We start from the raw sequence: 21561 nt of genomic DNA on the forward strand, positions 1-21561 counted from the left end.
ATAAGATCGTGTATGTCATCGGTTTAGAGGCTCAAACAGACGTGTAAAGAGGAAAGATTGCGGTGCATGACCATGGTTTCTAGCTCCCCCCTCATTCTATGGGCCTCACATTCTGCATATATACTGTGTATAGGTATTAAAACCATTAGAGAACTGAACTTTTGCCGTGGATAGCCGTGTGCTTTATTCATCTCAAGCCATTATTAGGGACCTTGTACTTGCTAACCTAGATTTAGGACCCACCATCATCCACAAAGGAGCCGCCCGCTACTTGTGTAACTGCGTCAATGATTTTCAGGAAAAAGAAGTCAATCTATTTTCACCGGTATATATATATATATATACCAGTGAAAATAGATGAATAACTCACATAGAGTGAGTGATTTATAAAGATAATCATTTATACTAAGTCTCACATTATCTAATTACTAGGTGAAACTGAGCTTTATAAAGGATTCTAAGAAAGTAATGCTCAAATTGACTAGTCTTTTTGAAATGATAGCGCATATATGACTAACATTTTTTTTTTCTGAGTCATTACATATAGTGATGCCTGTTACGTACATTAAGGTAAGTTAAAGCATAACTAGAAATATATTGCAGCACTAGTACCACTTATCTGGATTTGTTAATTCAAATGCCACTTAGAATATGAGTCAAATTCTTAGACGATATTCGGCTTAGTTTGTTTCGACATAAAATATTTTTTATTCGGTAAAACATTTTAGCGAAATCACTTTTTTAGGAAAATAATTTTAGCTAAAAACATTTTTCGATATTTAGCTCGTACGGAAAATCATAGACGGCTGGCAATCACGATTATGGTCGACAACGTCCATCGACCTCCAATGGTATCGGCTAGAAACCTTTGAAAGTGGCAGAGAATGAATTGCATGAGATAGTGCATGCGAGAATGAGAAGTTCAAACTTAAAAAATGATTGACATAAATAAAAAAGGGGAAACCATTTTACGCAACACAACTTAAAAGAAGTTTTCATAGTCAATCGAAAATGTTTTTTATTTGACCAAGATTTTCGGACGTACCGAACACGGGAAAATAGGGATAATGTTTTCCGTCCAACCTTGATTTGCTACTTTTTCACTTTCGATCTGATTGATTCTAGGTCGAAACAAACAGAGCTTGGTTAAGAAGAAAATTCCATGAACAGATCAATTATTTAGAGGATGAAAGAATATATTTCTCGAAGATGTGAATACCATGTGTATATAAAAGTTGTTCAAACCTTAAATCACCATTTATAGAAAATAAGAAGTTAGGAGACAGGGTTTTAACTAAACTTCTTTGTTCTAATACCATATTAATAAATCACAATTTATTTCTAAAATTTATACCGATAAAAAAATATATAAATTTAATTATTTAATTAATACTCTAACATAAATAAACCCCACATCAATTTATTAAGATTAAGGTTTTCAATGACATAAATCATTTTCTTATAATGGATCCAAAAGATTAGTACTATACAAGGAAGAGTCCAGTCACCGATGTGTTTAATTATTGTTATATGATTGTGGTGGTGCTGGATTATTATATTTGATTAATTGGTATAGACTATTAAGCTGTCTTTCACTAAAAGAAGGGCGACTATTTTAAATTTTTAATCAGATCAACCCCACAAAAGTTCACATCAGAGAAAAAAAGTTATGGGAAAAAGTGAGATAAAGATCATGGGGCAAGTTTGTCGCCACCTCCAACTTCAACTCCCTCTTTCTTTCTTTCGGCCTCTTCTTAATTTACTTAATTATATATCCAGCTTGCAGTTGCCGACTGCCGATCTTCTTCTCGATCCCTCCATTCTTCCAAGTTTTTGTGCCCTTAGGATTGCACTTTCTTAATACAGCCGAGTTGTGTTAATTCCAACAAATCAGTGTTAAAGATTAATTATCCGTTAAAGTTTCCGTACTTTAGGTCTCTAACTAGGCATAATAAAAAAATGGGACAAAGTTTTCCTGTTAAAGAGTTTTTTTTTTTTTTTTTTTTCAATTTAATCGATTAAATTAACATATATCTTTGTTATTATTATTATTATTTTATGAATGATGATTACTTTATCAATTCACAACCGAAACAAATACAACCAAAACAGCTAAACCAGCTTGAAACAAAGACACGACACACAGTATCCAACGTTAACACCAACAACAGCCAAAAAGCCTTATAGCCCGGCCAAACAAATTCACAGTACCTGCGGTACATCAAGCCAATTAGCCAATAGCAGGAAACTCTTTAAGCAAAATGCAAATGCCAAACAAAACAAACAAAAACAACAACCTAAGTCGGACAAACTGTTGATCAAAAGAGCAGCTCCTCGATCAGTAACATTCCATGCTTAATTTCATTCTTGTTTTTCCGGAGATTAATTAGAGATATTATAGCCCCCAAGGATTAGCTAACAAGGATTTCAAACAAGTGGAGGATTATCAAAACATGTGACATTTGTTTTTAGACTTAAAGCATGTGATTCTTACGTACATTTAAAAATTAAAAATTAAAAAAAAAAAAAAAAAAAAAACGTACTATAAAAATATATATCAATTTAATAGACTAGATTGAAAAATTTCTTCTTATCTTAGAGAATAAATTGTGTCCATTGAAAATGTGCTAAAAGATTTATTTATTGCAAAAACATTAATTGGGATCCCAAGATGCCATTTGTATATACGTTTTGGCTAGGTCACATGGAATTTAAAATTACAAGTGAAAGTATGTAGTCTGTCTAATCCACTTTTTATACATAACCACGAATTGGAATCCACGTTGGATCCATTATATGCTTCGACAGCTTTAAGAAGAAGAAAAAAATATTCCATACATTATTAAATCTTAGATAGATGGGAAAAGAATTATTATCTATTATCAATTATTGCTAGTCAACCAAGCTCAAAATTTGTGAGGGTGATCAATTGTCTACGGGTGATCAATTATGAGAAATATATGTTCTATTCGAGTAAATGTTAAAAATATATATATATATATATAATTTAAAATCCCAAATAAATATTTTTTTAAAATATAATATTTTCTAAAATTAAATTATAATTTTACTAAATGCTTAATTATGCTAAAATCGCTAAACTAATTAATCTAATCCAAGCGGGAGAACGTTCCATTGGCGCTCTTACAGTACCAAAAGCAGCAGAAAACCAAACATTCCTCACAAGATTGGCAACAACGCTGAGGATTCAGCCAAGTTTCCCGCATCCCCTCCCCAATACCTTTTCTCATTTTTTTTTTTTTTTTTGAAAAACCTTTTCTCATTATTATATGTATGAATTATCATAGAAAAATTTAATGTTTTGATACGACAATTAAACTTTACGATTCATGAAAGTAATTAATACAATTATTAGTGTGTAAGCACTTAAAAATTAGGTCTAAAGTTGCCCACATTGGATTTGAAGAAAAGACCAAATAAATAAATACTGAATATGTTAAAGTCTGGACAGCCAACACCACGCAAACGGAGACTTGAAATTACAAGAAAGAATATACTTAGGGACTTGTCAGGGCGAGCTGATCATAGAAAATACATTTGATGCCTAAATCAGTTGAGAACTTTAAAAACGTCTTTCTTCCTCGAAAGTCAAGAGGAAGAGTTTTGGAATTAGTGTGGTTTTTCGAATGAATAAATTAAGTGCTTAATTACCTTCCCTTTTGAACCATGCATGTTCCTTCCGGTCGAAGGCCGTTTCCTCTCTCGTACAGCCATGCCACGTGTTGCCTTCCCACTAGATTGTGTGTTGTTCGTCCATGAATCGAGGTCACCAGTTTTGGCAGGGGGTGTCCCCAATAACTACCATTCATCTGTCATGGGTCAAGTGACATTAAAACTACCCATGTAACAGGGAAAGAGCTAGTGGTGCTTCCTAACCATCTCCAACAGTATAGGTTATCTTCGAAAAATACTGACACATCGAGGTTTGAATGATTTTAGGTGAAGAGTGAATATTACACAGCTGTCGAAATGACGATGTTGGGTCGATCTGGGTCTAGACTCATCAGCACTCGAAATGTGCTACCTAGCCCTATATATATATATATATATATATATATATATATATTATGATTTTTTTTCCCTAGTTTTGGGCTAGGTGTGTTGTGTATTTGCAAGCTTAGGAAATCAATTATAAATATAGCGTTAGTTGGACTCTGATCTTCTTGCTTCTAATGCCTATTTACCTACCAAAATACCTTGTTTATGTTTGTCGTTGGTGTTTACCTGGTTTAATGCAAAAGCAATCACATTATCTCACGAACTAAGCATATTTTACAGGAATTCGCCTTGACACAATTAGTGGTACAGAAGACATAAACTTCTTCCGAAATAAGTTAGAGAAATTTTTCTTCAACCCGCTTATAAAACAAATTGTCATGTATTTCTTAGCAAATGAGAAGTACATAATTTTTTTTAATTAAAATATGAAAATCATAAGGTGTTTTGATATATATATATGATTTTTACATGCTAAAAAGACATATTGTCAATGTTATATACTGAATTGAAAAAAAAAAAAAAAAAAAAAAAAAAAAAAAAAAAACTGTTGTGATACAAATATTAATTTCATGCCATACTGTGCATGCGCATAGAACTAGCATACAGGCTAGAAAGATTTATTATAATCTAAGATATATAACTTTCTTCACTTGAGCAGCGTTGTGGCTGTAGTTTAGTGGTGAGAATTCCACGTTGTGGCCGTGGAGACCTGGGCTCGAATCCCAGCAGCCACAGTAACGGCTTTTTAGTTTCACGTAATTTTTGTGTACGGGTAATCTAATAGCTCCATAGCTATTTGTATTGCCCTACAACTTGCAACTTCTCGTGAAATCGTTTCTTTCTATGTTTTTGTGATTCGGTCGGCAAGATTTGTATTTACACACCAACCGAATCCCAACCACCAGCTGCATTACTTAGACCGAAAGTCAAGTGCAATTTGGCCTCTTGCGCAAAATACTTAATGATATATACCATATTTTTCATTTTTTTTTTTTTTTTTTTAAGGGTATACCATATTTTTCATAACTATCGGTCTTATAGTAGTAATTCTAATTAATTATTATAATTTTTTTTAACAAAAACTGATCCAAGAATTAGTTAGAACTGTCACATAAACATTATGAGATAATTGTAAAATAAAAATGTAGTTTTTAACATTACATCCGGCGCAATAATATAGTCTCTCTCAAAATGATAAAATTTTTCTATAAACTTCCTCCAACCCGGGTTCTAAAAGTGCGATGTATTTCTTAACATGTGAGAATCATATATTTTTTTATTAGCGTGTGCTTTTCACATGCTTTTCTATTTAATATAATTAATAAAAAAAAAAAATTGTACTTCTCACATGCTCAAATAACACGTGACACTTTTAAACACCTGATTGTAGAAATTCTTACAAACAAGCTTATAAGAAATTTATATCCTTCTTCAAAATTTATTTAATTCAATCTATTAAACTCAAATGTATTTTTAGAGCATATAATTTTTACGTGCATTTTTAATAAAGTATTTGGGAGAAAAACTTTTTTCATTTCCTGACGCATTTTAATTTCCTTAATAGGGCTGTAACTTTCTCATTATCCTCCGTCCCTAAAAAAAACTACCTTATTACATCATGGGCCCAGCTGAAAGCCCAAGATGACCTGCACAAGCTAACCCAGAACTCCAAATATCTTCAAAAGAGAGATTGTCAAATGTTTTAGGACATGTTGTATTTTTTAAATATTATTTTTTAATTTTTTTAATTTTAGTTAGATTTTATTTTAATTCAATTTTTTAATTTTGTCTCAAATTTTTTAAACTATCTAAACATAATTTAAAAAATAATTTTTTTTAATATTCACAATTTTTCAAAAAATTCAAACATCCAAACGATCCTTTATTTATTTTTATTTTTTTAAATCTAAAAAGAAGTCAAATAGATGTTTTTTTTTAATTAAAAAAGTAACTTATTCATATATAAAAAACAATTGGGTCTTATCCTAATTGGAACCCTTTCTATTTCTTGACGTGACAACGAGTACTTCATTGTCTAAACGTTGTTTACATAATATAATTATCGTTAACATCCATTCAAAATACACGTGATTTTAAATATATAATTGACAACCCCAACATTTTATTTTTCATGCATTTATTATATTCAATTATATTAAACACCTCATCATGGTGTCGTAATTCCGTAACCCTTTGTGGAACAACATCTTTCTCATTTCAAGTGAATTGAAAATAAAATTCAAAAATAGCTATATATTATTGAATGAAATAACAAATATATATATATATATATATATAATATTCAATAATAATTTTTATTGACCGGTCGAAAAATAAGACCTGTATTTTTCTCATCCGCGTCCGTACGAAGAAGCTAATTAGGCGGATCGAAGGCACAGGAGTTTGTGAAATCAACATAAAGCGACCGGCCTCAACCACTACTGTCCACGTGGGTGGCCGCTTGCTTGCGGCGAAAAAGCATGTCCATTGTACAGAATGTTACTTTGAAACGTTCACGAGATTGAATGAATTAAAGGGCAAGCAAAGGGTTATCTCGTCAAAGCATATATACGCTCTCTCGGCTCTCTTATGGCTCCCTTCTGATCGTTTTAGCCACACGGTCTGAGCTGCAAGCCAGCCGAACTTTAGCTCCCACGTTGGATAAAATGCTTCATAGAAATTTCAATCAATATTTATTAATATCCCAATTGGTTTAACCACTAAATGTCTTTTATCACAAGATTATAAAACCTTCTCCACTTGATATCGTACCTTGAAATAGAAAAATAATTTTTTTTTTTTAAAAAAAAAAAAAAATCAAAGATAACAGGTATAAATCTCATACCATACACTACAAATAGAGTTCAATAGGTCCTTAATGGCAAAATTTTGAAAGTGGGCTTGATCTTGTGATTTTGCTGGTCAAATATGCATTTTTAAACAAAATTATGAAAAATGTTTCGATTGCATTTGAAAAAAAAAAGTGGTTTGAAAATGTTAAAAAAAATTCATATTGTTGTGCAGCAGATTAAGGGTGTGTTTTTTTAAAAAAAAACGCACGATTTTAAAGGCTGAAATATATATATTTCCACACAACAGATATGATATGCATCAACACTCTTTTTATAAATTTAATCAAACGTTTAATAGTGTCTTTTAAAAATTGTATTTTTGTTAATTACATTTTGAAATCTCATTTTATAGATTTTATCAAACATTTAATTGTGTTTTTTGAAAATTATATTTTTTTATTAATTACGTTTCAAAATCTCTATTTTTTTAATAAATAAAAAATTGCACATTTTAAAACCATTACATAAAACAAACATTTAATCATTACTCTTTAATCAAACTTGTGATGGTATTATGTCCACTATCATTTAAAAAAGGGAAAACTTCAATTTACCCCCATGAAGTTGTCACCGATTTGCAATTCTATCACCAATGTTTTAATTTTGTTAATTGCACCCCATTAAGTTTCAAAAATTTTCAATTTAGGGATTCCGTCCAATTAATCCGTTACACTTAACGAAATTGGACCCACGTGCCACGCACCTGCTCTTTTTGGACGTAACTTGACAAAATTGCCCTCTTTAAAACACAGCGTTTCGTTTATAAAGAAGGTGACAAAGTTGTCTTCAACTCACAGAGAAACGACCTTGTACTCCTCCAACGCGTTCAACCATGTCCTCCGAAGAATCTCAAACCCTTTCCTCTGATTCCACGATTGAGCCGCCGCAACAAGAGCAGAGCAAGAAATCGGCCAAGAAGGAAGCCGCCAAGCAAGAGAAGCTGTGCCGCCGCCAAGAGGCCTCCACACTGGCCTCCGCTGCGCAGTCGATCTCGGTCGAGGATGACCCGCTCGGCTCCAACTATGGCGACGTTCCGCTCCTGGAGCTACAGTCAAAGGTCGAAGTCAGTGACTGGACCAAGGTAGGCCTAGGTGGAGCAGGGCTCGTCTTCCCTCTTCTCTAGCAACTGGAAGGGCTTGTCTTCTTCACGCCATTGTGGAAATGGGAAAATTTGTTCTTTTCTGGAGAAAAATACTACTGTTGGGTTGTTTTTGGATGCAAATGAAAAAATGAAGTGGAAGAATAGGCTACGTGCTGCTTCCTGCTTTATGGGCACAGCCATTGGCGGACCTATATGGGGGCTAGAAGCCTCTGTTTTAGTTGCGTATAACAGGGGTGAACAGAGCACATCACAGTGGTGATTTTGTCCAGATGATGCTTGCTTCCTTCTAAGCAAATATGTCTAGCAGGCAAATATATAATCTGCTCTGATACAAAGAAGATGACAAACACAAATATGTCCAACAACAACGACGGATACATGTTTTCGATGAAGATCCCATATCGTACTGTTAATTTCTTCTTGCGGTTGCTTTAAGTGAAAACAAACGGGACTGATGTAAACTCCTGGACAAGTAAAGAATTCGTTTCCAAGCGAGAGAAAAACAAAAAAAAAAAAATCCATGCTTCATGCCTGACAGCAGCCCAACTCTCTTGATTCACGCACTCCATGTAGGAATGTGCTTTATGCTTGATAGGGGAGGTGATAGGATCTGTTATGTTCAATTCCCACAAAGGTTTGAGGGCATTGATCCAAATGACCGGTATGCAAATCACAAATACAGTGTTCTTTGATGTAAGCATGAGAGCTCTGGATGGGATACAGGGTCCAATGTATGTAGGTACAGGCTGCATTTTCAGAAGAACTGCACTTTATGGGTTTAGTCCTCCTAGAGCCACAGAGCACCATGGGTGGTTTGGTAGAAGGAAAATTAAGTTGTTTTTAAGGAAGGCCAAGGTGGCAAAGAAGGAAGAGGATGAGATAGCTTTGCCCATCAATGCAGATTACAATGATGGTGATGATGATGCAGATATTGAGTCCTTGCTTCTTCCGAAAAGGTTTGGTAACTCTAATTCTCTGGCTGCATCTATCCCAGTAGCAGAATACCAGGGAAGGTTGCTTCAAGATTTACAAGGAAAAGGCAAGCAAGGCAGGCCAGCCGGTTCTCTTGCCGTGCCTCGTGAACCTTTAGATGCTGCAACTGTAGCAGAGGCGATAAGTGTAATTTCCTGCTTCTATGAGGACAAAACTGAGTGGGGAAAAAGGGTCGGATGGATATATGGTTCTGTAACAGAAGATGTGGTAACTGGTTATAGAATGCACAATAGAGGGTGGAGATCAGTGTACTGTGTCACCAAACGGGATGCATTTAGAGGGACAGCTCCTATTAATCTGACAGACAGGCTACACCAAGTGCTTCGATGGGCAACAGGGTCTGTTGAGATTTTCTTCTCAAGAAACAATGCATTATTCGCGAGTCCGCGAATGAAGTTCTTGCAGAGGATATCTTATCCTTTAACAAATGGGACCTACGAGGACTTGGGCTTGCTAGTAGAGCGCTAGAGTCCTTCACTCTTGTATTTCGCTGGTAAGCGAAGAAACAAATAGCAAAAATGGCTAACATACACCGCCAACAACACCTCCTATAAGTGATGAGCTCGATGCTCTGAGTCGGCTGGACGAGTTGGAGGATGGCGTACCAGTTGGGCTGGCCGTTGGCGATGCGGGAGACATGTGGAGAATGGACGGTGGTGGGTTTGCATGGAGGTTGGATGAAGAAGACAACGACGTACGTGGAGTTGAGTTTTTTTTGGTATTTTATCAAAACATTGTGTTTTTGTAACAAATGAGGACATTTTTGTCAACTTTTTTTAAAAAAGGCACGTGTGAGGCATGTGGGATCACTTCCATCTCTTCAGACGGATTAATTGGACGGAATCCCTAAATTGAAAATTTTTGAAACTTAATGGGGTGCAATTAACAAAATTGAAACATTGGTGATAGAATTGCAAATCGGTGACAACTTCATGGGGGTAAATTGAAGTTTTCCCTTTAAAAAATGATATTTTGAATAAGATAATTCCTAACAATGATACTGTGTTTATTTTTGGTTATATATACAGTGACATTGTGTTGATGATGATAATTATATATGGTGCCAATTATGTATTACACAATTGAGCTTAATTAAATTCATAATTGCATTATTTTCGTTAAACCCCAGATTCCAACCTTTACGAGAAAGAGAGAATAAAAAACAACAATGATAAGTACTAAAAGTAGTGAACCGAGCCGATGAGAGCCGACGATAAGACGGCGTGGCGTGGTATGTAAAAACACAATTACCCGACTGTTTTGTCTGTGCAAGTTGGAAGTAACTGAAGCGCAAGAAGATAGAGTCATAGCTAGACAAAGTGATATTTCCTAAAAAGAACCGAAGAAAGATCCGTAGCAGTCGTTTATGCATTACATAGCAAAGAATGCCGTGTGGGGTGTGATGGCTCATGACAATTGACAACACCCCCATCATCCCTGATTCCGCTCAAACCTTTCATACATATCCATCCGTCCCTCTCTACCATCGCTCACGGCGACATAGCCAAATCCAAATCCAAATCCAAATCCCCAAACTCATCCAATCTCTCTCTTTGTGAGCCCAGGACTAGTTCGAGATCAGCCAGCCTTTTTCTCGTTTCCCACTTGTGTCCAAAAAGAGAAAGTTTGATATTGCTTCTGGGCCAGAGATTCGAGCTTCATTGTGTTGAAGAATGATGTGAAAGCTCAAGAAGAATTCGTGGCATGAATGATCTTAAGGATTTGGAATCTGGGAATGTTTTCTTGGTGGGAAAAAGCGTGAAAAGTGAGAATTTTTAGTCTAATTTAAAAGTCGGAGAAAAGGAAAAGCGAAACAGCAAAGAAGGCAAGCCCAAAAGATCAAAATTCGAAACACCCACAAGTAGAATCGGCAAGTAAGTATCGATTCTAAACCCTTCTTCATTTATATACATAAATAGAACTGTAGTTAGCTTTATTAGTGGGTTAATAAAAGTGATTACTGCTGATGTGTTCATTGTTTCTTGAAGCAATTATAGCTGTAGTTGGTTAATATTGATTATATATTATGGCGAATTATAGGATGGCGACTGTTGTGGAGCCTCCGAATGGAATTAGGCAAAGAGGGAAGCATTACTATTCAATGTGGCAAACGTTGTTTGAGATCGATACCAAGTACGTGCCGATCAAGCCCATAGGTAGAGGGGCATATGGGGTAGTGTGCTCTTCCATCAATAGGGAAAGCAATGACAAAGTTGCGATCAAGAAGATCAACAACGTGTTTGAGAACCGCATCGATGCGCTGAGAACGCTGAGGGAGCTGAAGCTTCTTAGGCATATTCGGCACGAGAATGTGATCGCTTTGAAGGATGTTATGATGCCGATCCATCGGACGAGTTTCAAGGACGTGTACTTGGTTTACGAACTTATGGACACGGATCTTCATCAGATTATTAAGTCATCGCAACCGCTTTCGAATGATCATTGCAAATATTTTCTTTTTCAGGTATTTTTTTTGTCTCTCAAGTAGGGTATATGGTATATTTAGCCTTTCGGCTAGTCTTCCCAATGGGTTTGTATTAATTTGGTGATCGAATAAATATATGATTATCAGAGACTAATGTTTCTTAAGTATGAATTTACATTATCCTGTTAATCATAAAAGTTTACCAATTGTAATAATAGTCTTTTCAAGTGGATTTTATCTAACAGAGAGGTTGTGTGCGATTGTAACCATATTTGGGTATTGAAGTGCTAGAAACAATAAAATTGGAACAGTCATTTAAATATAACTAGAAGTCCACTTGTACTGAATTTATTACAATCAGCATTCAACCTTTAGCGGACAATGTATGAATTTAACATGATTAAAGCATGTATAAATCTTGGATATGCAATGGTTGGTTTCTGTTTGATGATTGGACTAATTGTGAATTCTGAGTTTTGTTTGCATGTTGTTTTCAGGTATCTCTGTTTAAGAAAAAATATATACTTTCTGAGTTCTCAACTTCTCCTTTAAACTTCTTCATTCTGTCTGTGATTGTTCATGACTTTGATGCTCATCTATACCCCTTAGTTCATATCTAATTGGGGTTCCTGCAACTATTTATTGGAGCAATTATAGAGGTGTAAAACAATAATATTACAATGCTGTAGCAGTCCAAGTGTTGTTCAAACAACATCCATCAATACCAAGTTCTATGGTTCAGCATTGTTCATTGAAAGTGTCTTACCTTTTTTTCCGGACATGCTCGCTGTGAAGTCCAGGGTCTTTTGCGATATTCACTTGTTTTACTTTCTGTGAGAGTGACAAGTGCTTCTCTGTCCCTATTGCGGCTTCCTCTGGTTGTAGATCAAACAAACTTTGTTAAGCATGTGTAGACTGAATTACGAAGTCAATACTATGTCAAGTATTCTACACTATATAGCAATACCTGAGAGATGCTGTGTAGAGGGTTGGTCTTGCATTGCCAGATATAATACATATATGTGCTACTATAAGAAGTTTTAGTTAATTTCTGAACCCTCTTTCTTTATTGTTCTTACTTCATTTTGCTAGTAGTCTTGATTGTCAATGTTCTTGTGACTAATTCACATTACACATATTAGTTGCTTCGAGGGCTGAAGTATCTTCATTCAGCAAACATCCTTCACCGGGACTTGAAGCCTGGGAACCTCCTCGTCAATGCTAATTGTGACTTGAAAATATGTGATTTTGGGCTGGCACGAACCAGTGGAGGCAATGGTCAGTTCATGACAGAGTATGTTGTCACTCGCTGGTACCGTGCACCAGAGCTCCTCTTGTGCTGTGACAATTACGGAACCTCCATTGACATCTGGTCTGTAGGATGCATCTTTGCTGAAATTCTTGGTCGGAAACCAATCTTCCCTGGAACAGAGTGCCTCAACCAGCTGAAACTGATTATCAATGTTCTTGGCAGCCAGCAAGAAGCCGATCTTGAGTTCATTGACAATTCAAAGGCCAGGAAGTACATAAAATCACTGCCTTATTCAAGGGGGACACGATTTTCCCGTTTGTACCCGCAGGCTGATCCTTTAGCCATAGACCTGTTGCAAAGGATGCTTGTGTTTGATCCAACTAAGAGAATTACTGTCACTGAAGCGCTCCAACACCCTTACATGTCAGGGCTGTTTGATCCAAGAAGCAATCCTCCTGCCCAGGTCCCAATTAATCTCGACATAGATGAAAGTTTGGGGGAACAGATGATTAGGGAGATGATGTGGAACGAGATGCTGCTTTACCATCCTGAAGCTGCTTCTGCCCATGCATAGGTACTGCAAAAGCTTCCTTTGACCTTGTTGTGTTGTATGATATATTGATATGTCTCTGGAACTAGTTCTATTGTTCCGTAGGGAAACATGCCTTTGAGAAGTGTGCTGTTAAACTTAAGGACTGCACCAAGATTTTGTTTTACTTGATTGTTTATTAGTTTGAGTTCTTTGTTTGTGGCATCTTGTAACTTGTAAATAGTTGAAACTGTTCCTTTTAGTCTGGAAATGTCTGTTCCTGTATAATTCGTGATGCATACATGACACCCTATCATTTAGAACGCAGAAAATATAGATGCATCCAATAATTGTAGTTTTAGCAAGAGATCTTATCCTTTCTTTTTCTGGAAAGTTGGGTTCTCACAGGCATTATCGGCTCCATACACGTGAAAAAATATTCTTGTAAAAGTTTTGATCGCTCGAATAGGAAAAGGTCTACGGAGGTATATTTGAGCCTAATCGTTAGGGCGGGACAATTGGGCTGGTGCATGAGTTAGTTCCTTCGTGAATTATAGACTCGGAAAGAAGGAAAAGCCTGCTAACGACTTAAAGCACACCTGGTCACAAGGCCCATGCAACTGGGATTAGCACAGCCTCGAACTCCATCGAAGTTAGTTTCTTGGTCACAAAACTTATGCAATTCATCCAAGTCTTGATTACTCATTTTGACGTTCATGGCCGGTGCATTGGCTCATGCATAATTAGTTATCAGCGAGACCTGATAACCGTAAACAATGGATACTAAGTGCTATGCGTATCGACACGTGCAGTGTTGTAACTAACGTGTTGAGTATCCCGCCTGGAGAATACGTTTTTCATCATCCAGCTCGAGCTTAAATCAAACAGATGCAAATAATTCAGTTCTTACATAGTTACATGCATGCAAATGCCCAATACCCAAGTGCTGATTTAGCGGCAATGGGCGGAAAAGTTGTTTTGTTACCTATTTCATTAGGCACCCAATATTTTTTGGTTCATTCATCAGCGACAACACGGCGGTTTAGTCGGCTTTTAAGCTTTTTATGATGACTTCTAATATTATCTGTGACGACATTGAGGTCGTTGCTAATAAACTTTTTTTAACGAAGCAACTGTAAAAATTTATTACCGACAACCAGTTGTCGCTAAAAGTGTCATTAACGACAACTTTTGGACTTTTAGAAACAACTTTTTCTCATCGCTAAAAACCAAATTTTTTGTAATGAGACCATGTATTAATGCATGCAAACCCTGAGGAAGGTAGGCCGATCTCCGGCCACTTTACATCGACTCCTCCCAAAGACAGCGTCCACTTTGGTGGGATTATGTTGAATATATTTCTAAATGGGCACCTACGCAGGCCTATTACTCTTCTTGGGGTATGACTGATTGATTACCCTCTCTATTAATATATCATATATGGGTAGTGGTTTTGACATTAAGTTTCCTTAGGAGGAGCTTTTAGCAACTCCAACAACAATAGTCCTTGAAATTTAAACGTGGGCATAATTATAATGATAACCAACACTATTCCATGCTTTCCTTATTTACTTTAAGGTTCTAATTTTCTCTTTAAAATTGGTATAATGCCTTTATTGCCAACAGAAAGATTCAAAGAATCAGGTCCGGTGGCTCTGCAAGCATTTTTATAACATGAGATATGATCAAACAACGTGGAATATGAGCCAATCTTTTTTTCTTTTTCTTTTTTCTTTTATTTTTTACACTAGGAACCCCTCCAAGAGATGTGCGCATGCCCTTGTCAGATAAACCTGAGACTCATGCATTGCACCTCTTTTAACATGGACCGGTTAAGTCGCGAGCTTTGCCCGGAAGGCTGACCCTAAGAAGTAGTTTGCTCTCAATGGATTTCAAACTTGTGACTATGAGAAGCACTTAAAGTCTCGGCTTCCACCAACTGAGCCAATCCTTTGGGGTATATGAGACATTAATCTTTGTGTGTAAAGTATATTTTTTTATAGCAAAATGTCATACATATACTGTTGCAACTTGCAAGGCTGCTACTGCAAGACAATCGGGGGAAGCTGCCTACTGCCCACTACTTGTAAAGCATGGATAATGCCATTAATGTTGATCAGATTTCAATTGTGAAGCAGTCAAAGTATGGAGAATCTTCTAGGCGGCGTCTAGCATTTTAAACCACAGAAGAGGCACGTGCTGATAATGTTCACCTATATATATATATATATATATATATATATATATATATATATATATATATATATATATATATATATATAATAAAAGCAAGGGATTTGAATGTATATGCTTTATATTATATATATATCTCCCACGAGGACAGAATCTTTGGATTTTTAATGGAATAGGCAAACCTTTCTTTTTAAGGGGGGATGTACTGGAATTGTGGCCTCAACTCACCCTCACTACTGATTTCTTTCATTTTTGTCCCTTTTTTTTTTTTTTTTTTTAAAGTGAACTATGAGACATCTATTCATATAAATCAAATCATACACCTAGAAGCGATTACAAAATCATGGAGAAACCATGCTTAATTACTCTTCCATCTAAATTTCCTTTTCAGCAGTCATTTTAGAGCACTGCTTTCACCAAAAGATGTGCCGCCATATTTGCTTCCCTTGTAGGCGCCACAAACCATTAGGTTTCAAACCCTACTCATTTACACCACACCATACACATATTTTTCTTTTTCTATTATTATTATTATAATTTTTTTCCGTTTCCAGTATCGGAGAAAATGGCACGCCAATTGAGATATAGACAAAGTCACAAAGTTGAGCAGATAAGGACTGTGTGTAAGTATATATAACATCACAAACCCACTACCATCGTATCATGCCTTGATCACGTACGTACACTCCTTATATATACTAATATTATAATATACCTCGAGCTTTCCTTTTGTTTTTGCACCATTTGGCCCAAGCCAATTCCACGTGCTCTTTCTTGTTTGGAACTTCGATCTCGTGCCACGTACACCAAGCATCTTTTCCATATTTAATTTATAAGTTTCATGGTGGACGGTGATGAGTATACTACCAGAAATTACTGTTCATGCATGGAACCTCTTTAATTGCTAATCTTATAAAAGGAAAAATAATTTTTTTTTTACTTCATTCACTACTGCTTCAAATTGCTTAGCGCGGAACCACTAAAACCGCTCATCAGAAAATTAAAAAAAAAAAAAGAAAAAAAAAAGAAAAAAAAAAAGGGTTACTTATGCTTGAATGAAAGGTATAAGGCACCTTTAAATTATTACCTAAAATTTGAGCGTAGGGCATCCAAAGCAAGGAATGTTAATATATTATGCTCTTTTATGAGAGAGAGAGAGAGAGAGAGGAAAATGTTAATAAAGTGGGCAAGAAAGAAATAAAAAGCAAAAAGTTAAAAAAAAAAAAAAATAATAATAATAATAATAACACCTCTTTTTAACTTTGATTGATTGGCGTACACAACCGGGAAAATAAAAAAAATAAAAAAATAAAAAAATAAAAAAAAATCACATACGGCATGCAGAATATGATGATTCTCATGACGGTAGTGTTTTGACTCTTTTTGAGGCCTTCCTTTTTTGACAGGCCGTGTTTTTTTTGTGCGGTTTGTATTTATATCTTATCTTTTCTTTTAAAAAATTAAAAGAATAGAAGAAGAAGAAGAAGAAGAAGAAGAATATATAAATGGATCTCACGTTGTTTGTGACCCAATTAAAACGAAAAGGCCAGCTTTCTTATATATATATATATATATATATATCAAAAAAGCTATCTTTTTTACTATAACCAAAACTTGAATAGTGAATACCGTTCACTGATTGAGCATTATTTTAATCTGTGTTAATATTATTCTGAAAATTAACATATATTTGGATTTCATATTATTTATCAGTTAAAAAGATAGGATTTTCAATATTTCAGAATGAAATTGGCTTTCTAAATATTTACTTTCATCAGCCATGAGATAAGCAATCATTTTTTGCGAGGTGCCAATTAATTGGAGATTATTATTGTCACTTCCACAAATATCACCATATATCTATGCTCAAAAGTCTATTAGAGTACTATTACCAACAACAACAAAAATTGTCGATCTGTTCTTGTTTAATTGGATCACAATTCATAAGCCTGACATGCATGCATGTGCTATTGTACGGACGATATTGCCATAGATACGTAGTACACCATACGACCATATATAATGGATCCGGCTTACATCCGTTGAGAAAAGTCCGGACATCTCCAGTTAAAAAAACCAATCAAATACAAACAAAATGGTTAAATACGATGACATCATATATTTTAACACTTTTATTTTTTACTCAATAAGTTCATTACGTACTGCAGATGGTATTTTGATTCTGGCTAAAGACGAAAATTATACTTCTGTTTAACTTCAGTTCAAAAATTTATGAAAGTCCATGTCAATGTTTTAAAAAAGCAACACATGTCCTTACGTATAATTAAAAAATAAAAATAATAACAGCTTTAAAAAAAAATAAAAATAAAAACTTCAAAAAAACTTTAAAAAATTGAAAAAAAAAAAAAAAAAAAAAAAAGAGGACTGATCTGGGGTGGCCGAACCATCCCTATGGCCTTTAGGATGGTTCGGTCACCCCCCAAAGAGCTAAATGGCCGATGTGGTCGAAAGACTCGAAACCACCTCCAAGAGCCTTTAGAGTGCCTCAGCCACCCCCGTTTGGCTTGGGCATACCCTAACTCGAGGGTTTTTTTTTTTCAATCTTGTGGCCTTGTAGGGGTGGTCAAACCCCACCCCATGCCAAACGGGAGTGGTTTCAGTCAACCCCAATTTACTGTTTAGGGATAGCCGAACCACCCCATAGGCTGCCACCTCTCTTTTTTTCTTTTTCTTTTAAAAAAAAAAGTTTAATTTTTTTTTTTTAGTTTTTTCATTATTATTTTTAATTATGCATATAGACACGTGTAGGTTTTTTAAGGTATGTAATGTGGACTTTTGTCAAGTTTTGGACAGAGGTATCATCTTTGCTTTTAGCTATAATCGAGATACCATTTATGATACAAAAATAAATCATATGGAACAAAAAATAAAATTGTTAAACCACATGCGACAAAAAAGTACTTAACCTAAAAAACATTAGACGACTCAGATTCGACTCCAATGCCTTTGGGCCAAATGAAGTCGTGAAAGCCAAGCAATTGAAGTTGCAAGGACCAAGCTCAACCATGGCGGCACAGCATAAACTGGTTCCGAAAAACAAGCGAACAAACCAACTTAGAACCATTTAAAGCCTTTTGAGCCAAACCCAGGTGATATCAAATCCATTATGGTCTCACTACAGAGCCTAATCCCTCTATTCCAGCCGTCTTGGCGTCATTGGAATGAGTAATGCTACACATCATCCCCTTATCCTCACAAAATTGATGTGGCTCTTAAAATCACCATTGGATCAAAATCCAAGAGTGATATATCAAAAATCCAATGGTGATTTTAAGAGTCACATCAATTTTAAAGGGACAAAAAAATAATGTGTAACATTACTTCTACAGGCTAGCTACAGCACTCATACCATCACATCTTCAGCAAATTTCTGGTATTTCCGGCCCTCTCATCAGTTAATCCTCCTCCATGGTATGGTAGTAGTTTCACGATGTACATGCCAAGAAAACACAAAATAATAATAAAAAAAAAATTTTAAAAAAAAAAAAAAAAATTTGATATATCTGCGTATAGTTATTTCATAGACTTTTTCCAAAATTTTGGTTTTAAACTAATGTCTCGCCATTCCATGACGTCATTCATGTAATTTATTATTTTAGTAAATAAAGGTATGATAAAATTGTGACACTAAAATTTTGAAAAAAGTTTTGGAAAACTAGCATTTCTTTAGTTGAAAACCAATAAACCACATTTTGAAATCTCATATTATTTTGACGAAAAATGTTTAAAATACTGAGCTCACTTCTTTATATGGTTGTGAAAATCACCAATTTTAAATATTAAGTGTACTTTTATTTATTATTTAATTTAATAGTAATTTTCACACGTAAGAAATTAAAGTAATACAAATTAACTTTGGGCAAAACTCACTTTTGAAAGTCGATTGGCTTGCAAGAGAATGATGCTTAAGAGTTTATAAACACATTATTAAGATTAAACTTAATCTATATGAGACACAAAAGTCATAACATACCATTATGCTTCCACAGTCAACGTTCACGGCAGTTCACTCTATGAACACTAACTTGATGATATCATTTTCTCTTTTGGTGGCTCCATTACCTATCAGTATTTTAACCTAACTCATAAGTCGTCATCTCCCTAACTCAAATTTGTGACGTAATTTGACTCTAATACCAAATAATACAAAATTTAGGTAAAACTTAATCTTCAAAAATAACTTCCAAAGAAAGAACGCTCAAAAACTTTCGTATACGTATTGAGATTAGACTTAACTCAACACTATAACAGTAACAAAAAGCGAGCAATTTGGGAATTTTGAAAGTTCCTATTGCCATGATAGTGATAAATTGATAATGACTCTACAATAATACTTGCAAATTTCGTGCACATAATATTATATGGCCTTACATTTAATTACTGCCAGGGGGAAGCTTCTCTTTCCGCATGCGCGTGAACATGACCCCATCCCCTCTCAAAAGTCTCTAATAGTTCCAGACAAAATTTTCTAAGCTGTCTTTTCTCATTGCTTTTATTTTATTGCTACAACTGCTTTAATTTCTAGAATAACTTATTTACAATGGGCTCTGTTAGTCTGTTTGGTCTATAAATTCCACCTGCAAACTCTCTTTAAAATCTCTTCCTTCTTCTTCTTCTTCTTCTACACCCTGTAAATTTTGGGCCTCTCTTTCTCAGGTTCTCTTGTTCTAACCCATATCCCCTCTGCGCAAGATCTTTCTCTTTCTTTCTCGATCCCCTCCATCACCTATTTTTGATGCATAATATATTTTTCTTGATGTTTGAGACTCATGTCTCCAGTAGTCAGTGAAATCCTCCTCTCTGGGTTTATGATAAACTCCATCCTTCGGCGCAGGACCCACTTGGTTCAGTCCTTCTCTGTTGTCTTCCTCTACTGGTTCTACGTTTTTTCAGAATCATAAACTAGCTATAGGCCCCTCTCTCTCTCTCTCTCTCTCTCTCTCTCTCTCTCTATATATATATATATATATATATTAGAGTTATTTTCAAATTATTAGCATCTGGGTTCTATGCTTGGTTATTATCTAGCATAATCCGGATAGAAAAAATCTTGTTTTTTTGTTAGCTTAATATTGATATCAAGAAATAATATTACTGTTTCTGTTAGAACATACTATGGCTTCTTCTAGCGGAGCTTCTTCAGGGTCGAGCGCGATTAAGAACTCAGGGTCTGAAGGCGATCTTCAGCATGTTGTGGTTGTGGATCAAAGAAAGCGTAAAAGAATGCTGTCCAATCGTGAATCGGCACGTAGATCACGGATGCGCAAACAGAATCACCTGGATGATCTGACGGCCCAAGCGCGTCAGCTCGCAAAGGAGAACAACCAAATCCTCACAAGCATGAACATGGCCTCTCAGCTCTACTTGAATATTGAGGCTGAAAACTCCATTCTCAGAGCTCAGATGGCTGAGCTCAGCCAGAGGTTAGAGTCTCTCAATGGGATCATCAATTACATGAACTCCACAAACAGTGTCGTTTTTCAGACCGAGGAGTACACTCAGAGTCAGACCCATGAATATGATAGCTTCATGAATCCATGGAGTTCTTCTCTCTATCTGAACCACCCCATAATGGCTTCGACCGACGCGTTTATGTACTAGTCTTTTGGGATCCATCTTGGTCTTCTAAATATCTCTTGCTTCTTGGGGTCGTTCAGGTTTCTAATAAGTGCACTATTTGATTTAGGTTCTTCATTCTTGAACAGCCCAAGACAAGAAGATTGTGAGGGGATGGTGATAATAATTAGCAGAGTTTGCACTTAATTAATTGGGTTCTTGATTTGTAAATGGTATCTGCACGGATACTGTTAATCTATTGGCCGGTTTAATTGTGTAACTCTTTTTTATTTAATATATATCTGTAGTGCAGTAGTGCTCGACCTTCTGCTCGATCTGTGGTTTTTGCAAGCTTTAATTATATGACAATTATTATATTTATATAATAATGTGATAATTCATGTTAGACTTATTACGTCAATAAAAGGATTAAATTGCGGACGCAACGTGCGTGGGTTGTTCGATTACGCATAATAAAATTTGTATTATATATTCTGGTGTGGTGACGTAATAGTAACGTAACCACCATCAATATAATAGTTTTTCTCTTCCTTTCCGGCTCTTAAATTAATTTCCATGTGCATAATTGGACAAAAAAATTTGTATTATATATTCTGG

The 21561-nt window shown here is 35.4% G+C and overlaps 2 protein-coding genes, 1 non-coding gene and 1 pseudogene across 3 annotated transcripts; all 4 read left to right on the forward strand.

Annotated features, from left to right (window-relative positions):
* Positions 1 to 4682: 4682 nt before the first annotated feature.
* Positions 4683 to 4754, forward strand: TRNAH-GUG (transfer RNA histidin (anticodon GUG)). Its single transcript has one exon. It is a non-coding gene; the product is annotated as a tRNA-His (tRNA).
* A 3785-nt stretch (positions 4755 to 8539) lies between these two features.
* Positions 8540 to 9435, forward strand: LOC133852707 (cellulose synthase-like protein D5; annotated as a pseudogene).
* Positions 9436 to 10271: 836 nt separating this feature from the next.
* On the forward strand, positions 10272 to 13461 carry LOC133851513 (mitogen-activated protein kinase homolog NTF3-like). Its single transcript, XM_062287958.1, has 3 exons — positions 10272 to 10841; positions 11008 to 11431; positions 12535 to 13461. The coding sequence occupies exons 2-3, from the start codon at positions 11009 to 11011 to the stop codon at positions 13216 to 13218; spliced, it is 1107 nt and encodes a 368-aa protein (XP_062143942.1). The 5' UTR covers positions 10272 to 10841; position 11008; the 3' UTR covers positions 13219 to 13461.
* Positions 13462 to 19951: 6490 nt separating this feature from the next.
* On the forward strand, positions 19952 to 21276 carry LOC133852044 (bZIP transcription factor 11-like). Its single transcript, XM_062288714.1, has one exon. It carries the CDS (start codon positions 20503 to 20505, stop codon positions 20986 to 20988), a length of 486 nt encoding a protein of 161 aa, XP_062144698.1. The 5' UTR covers positions 19952 to 20502; the 3' UTR covers positions 20989 to 21276.
* Positions 21277 to 21561: the final 285 nt, after the last annotated feature.

The sequence above is a fragment of the Alnus glutinosa genome, chromosome 12 (genome assembly GCF_958979055.1).
Source record: "Alnus glutinosa chromosome 12, dhAlnGlut1.1, whole genome shotgun sequence".
In the NCBI taxonomy this organism is placed as follows: domain Eukaryota; kingdom Viridiplantae; phylum Streptophyta; class Magnoliopsida; order Fagales; family Betulaceae; genus Alnus; species Alnus glutinosa.

Excerpts from the sequence above, each read along its gene's own strand:
- LOC133851513 (XM_062287958.1), top strand. The coding sequence starts at position 11,009 with ATGGCGACTGTTGTGGAGCCTCCGAATGGAATTAGGCAAAGAGGGAAG. Across the intron at positions 11,432-12,534 it reads GCAAATATTTTCTTTTTCAG|TTGCTTCGAGGGCTGAAGTA; the intron begins GTATTTTTTTTG and ends TACACATATTAG.
- LOC133852044 (XM_062288714.1), top strand. The coding sequence starts at position 20,503 with ATGGCTTCTTCTAGCGGAGCTTCTTCAGGGTCGAGCGCGATTAAGAAC.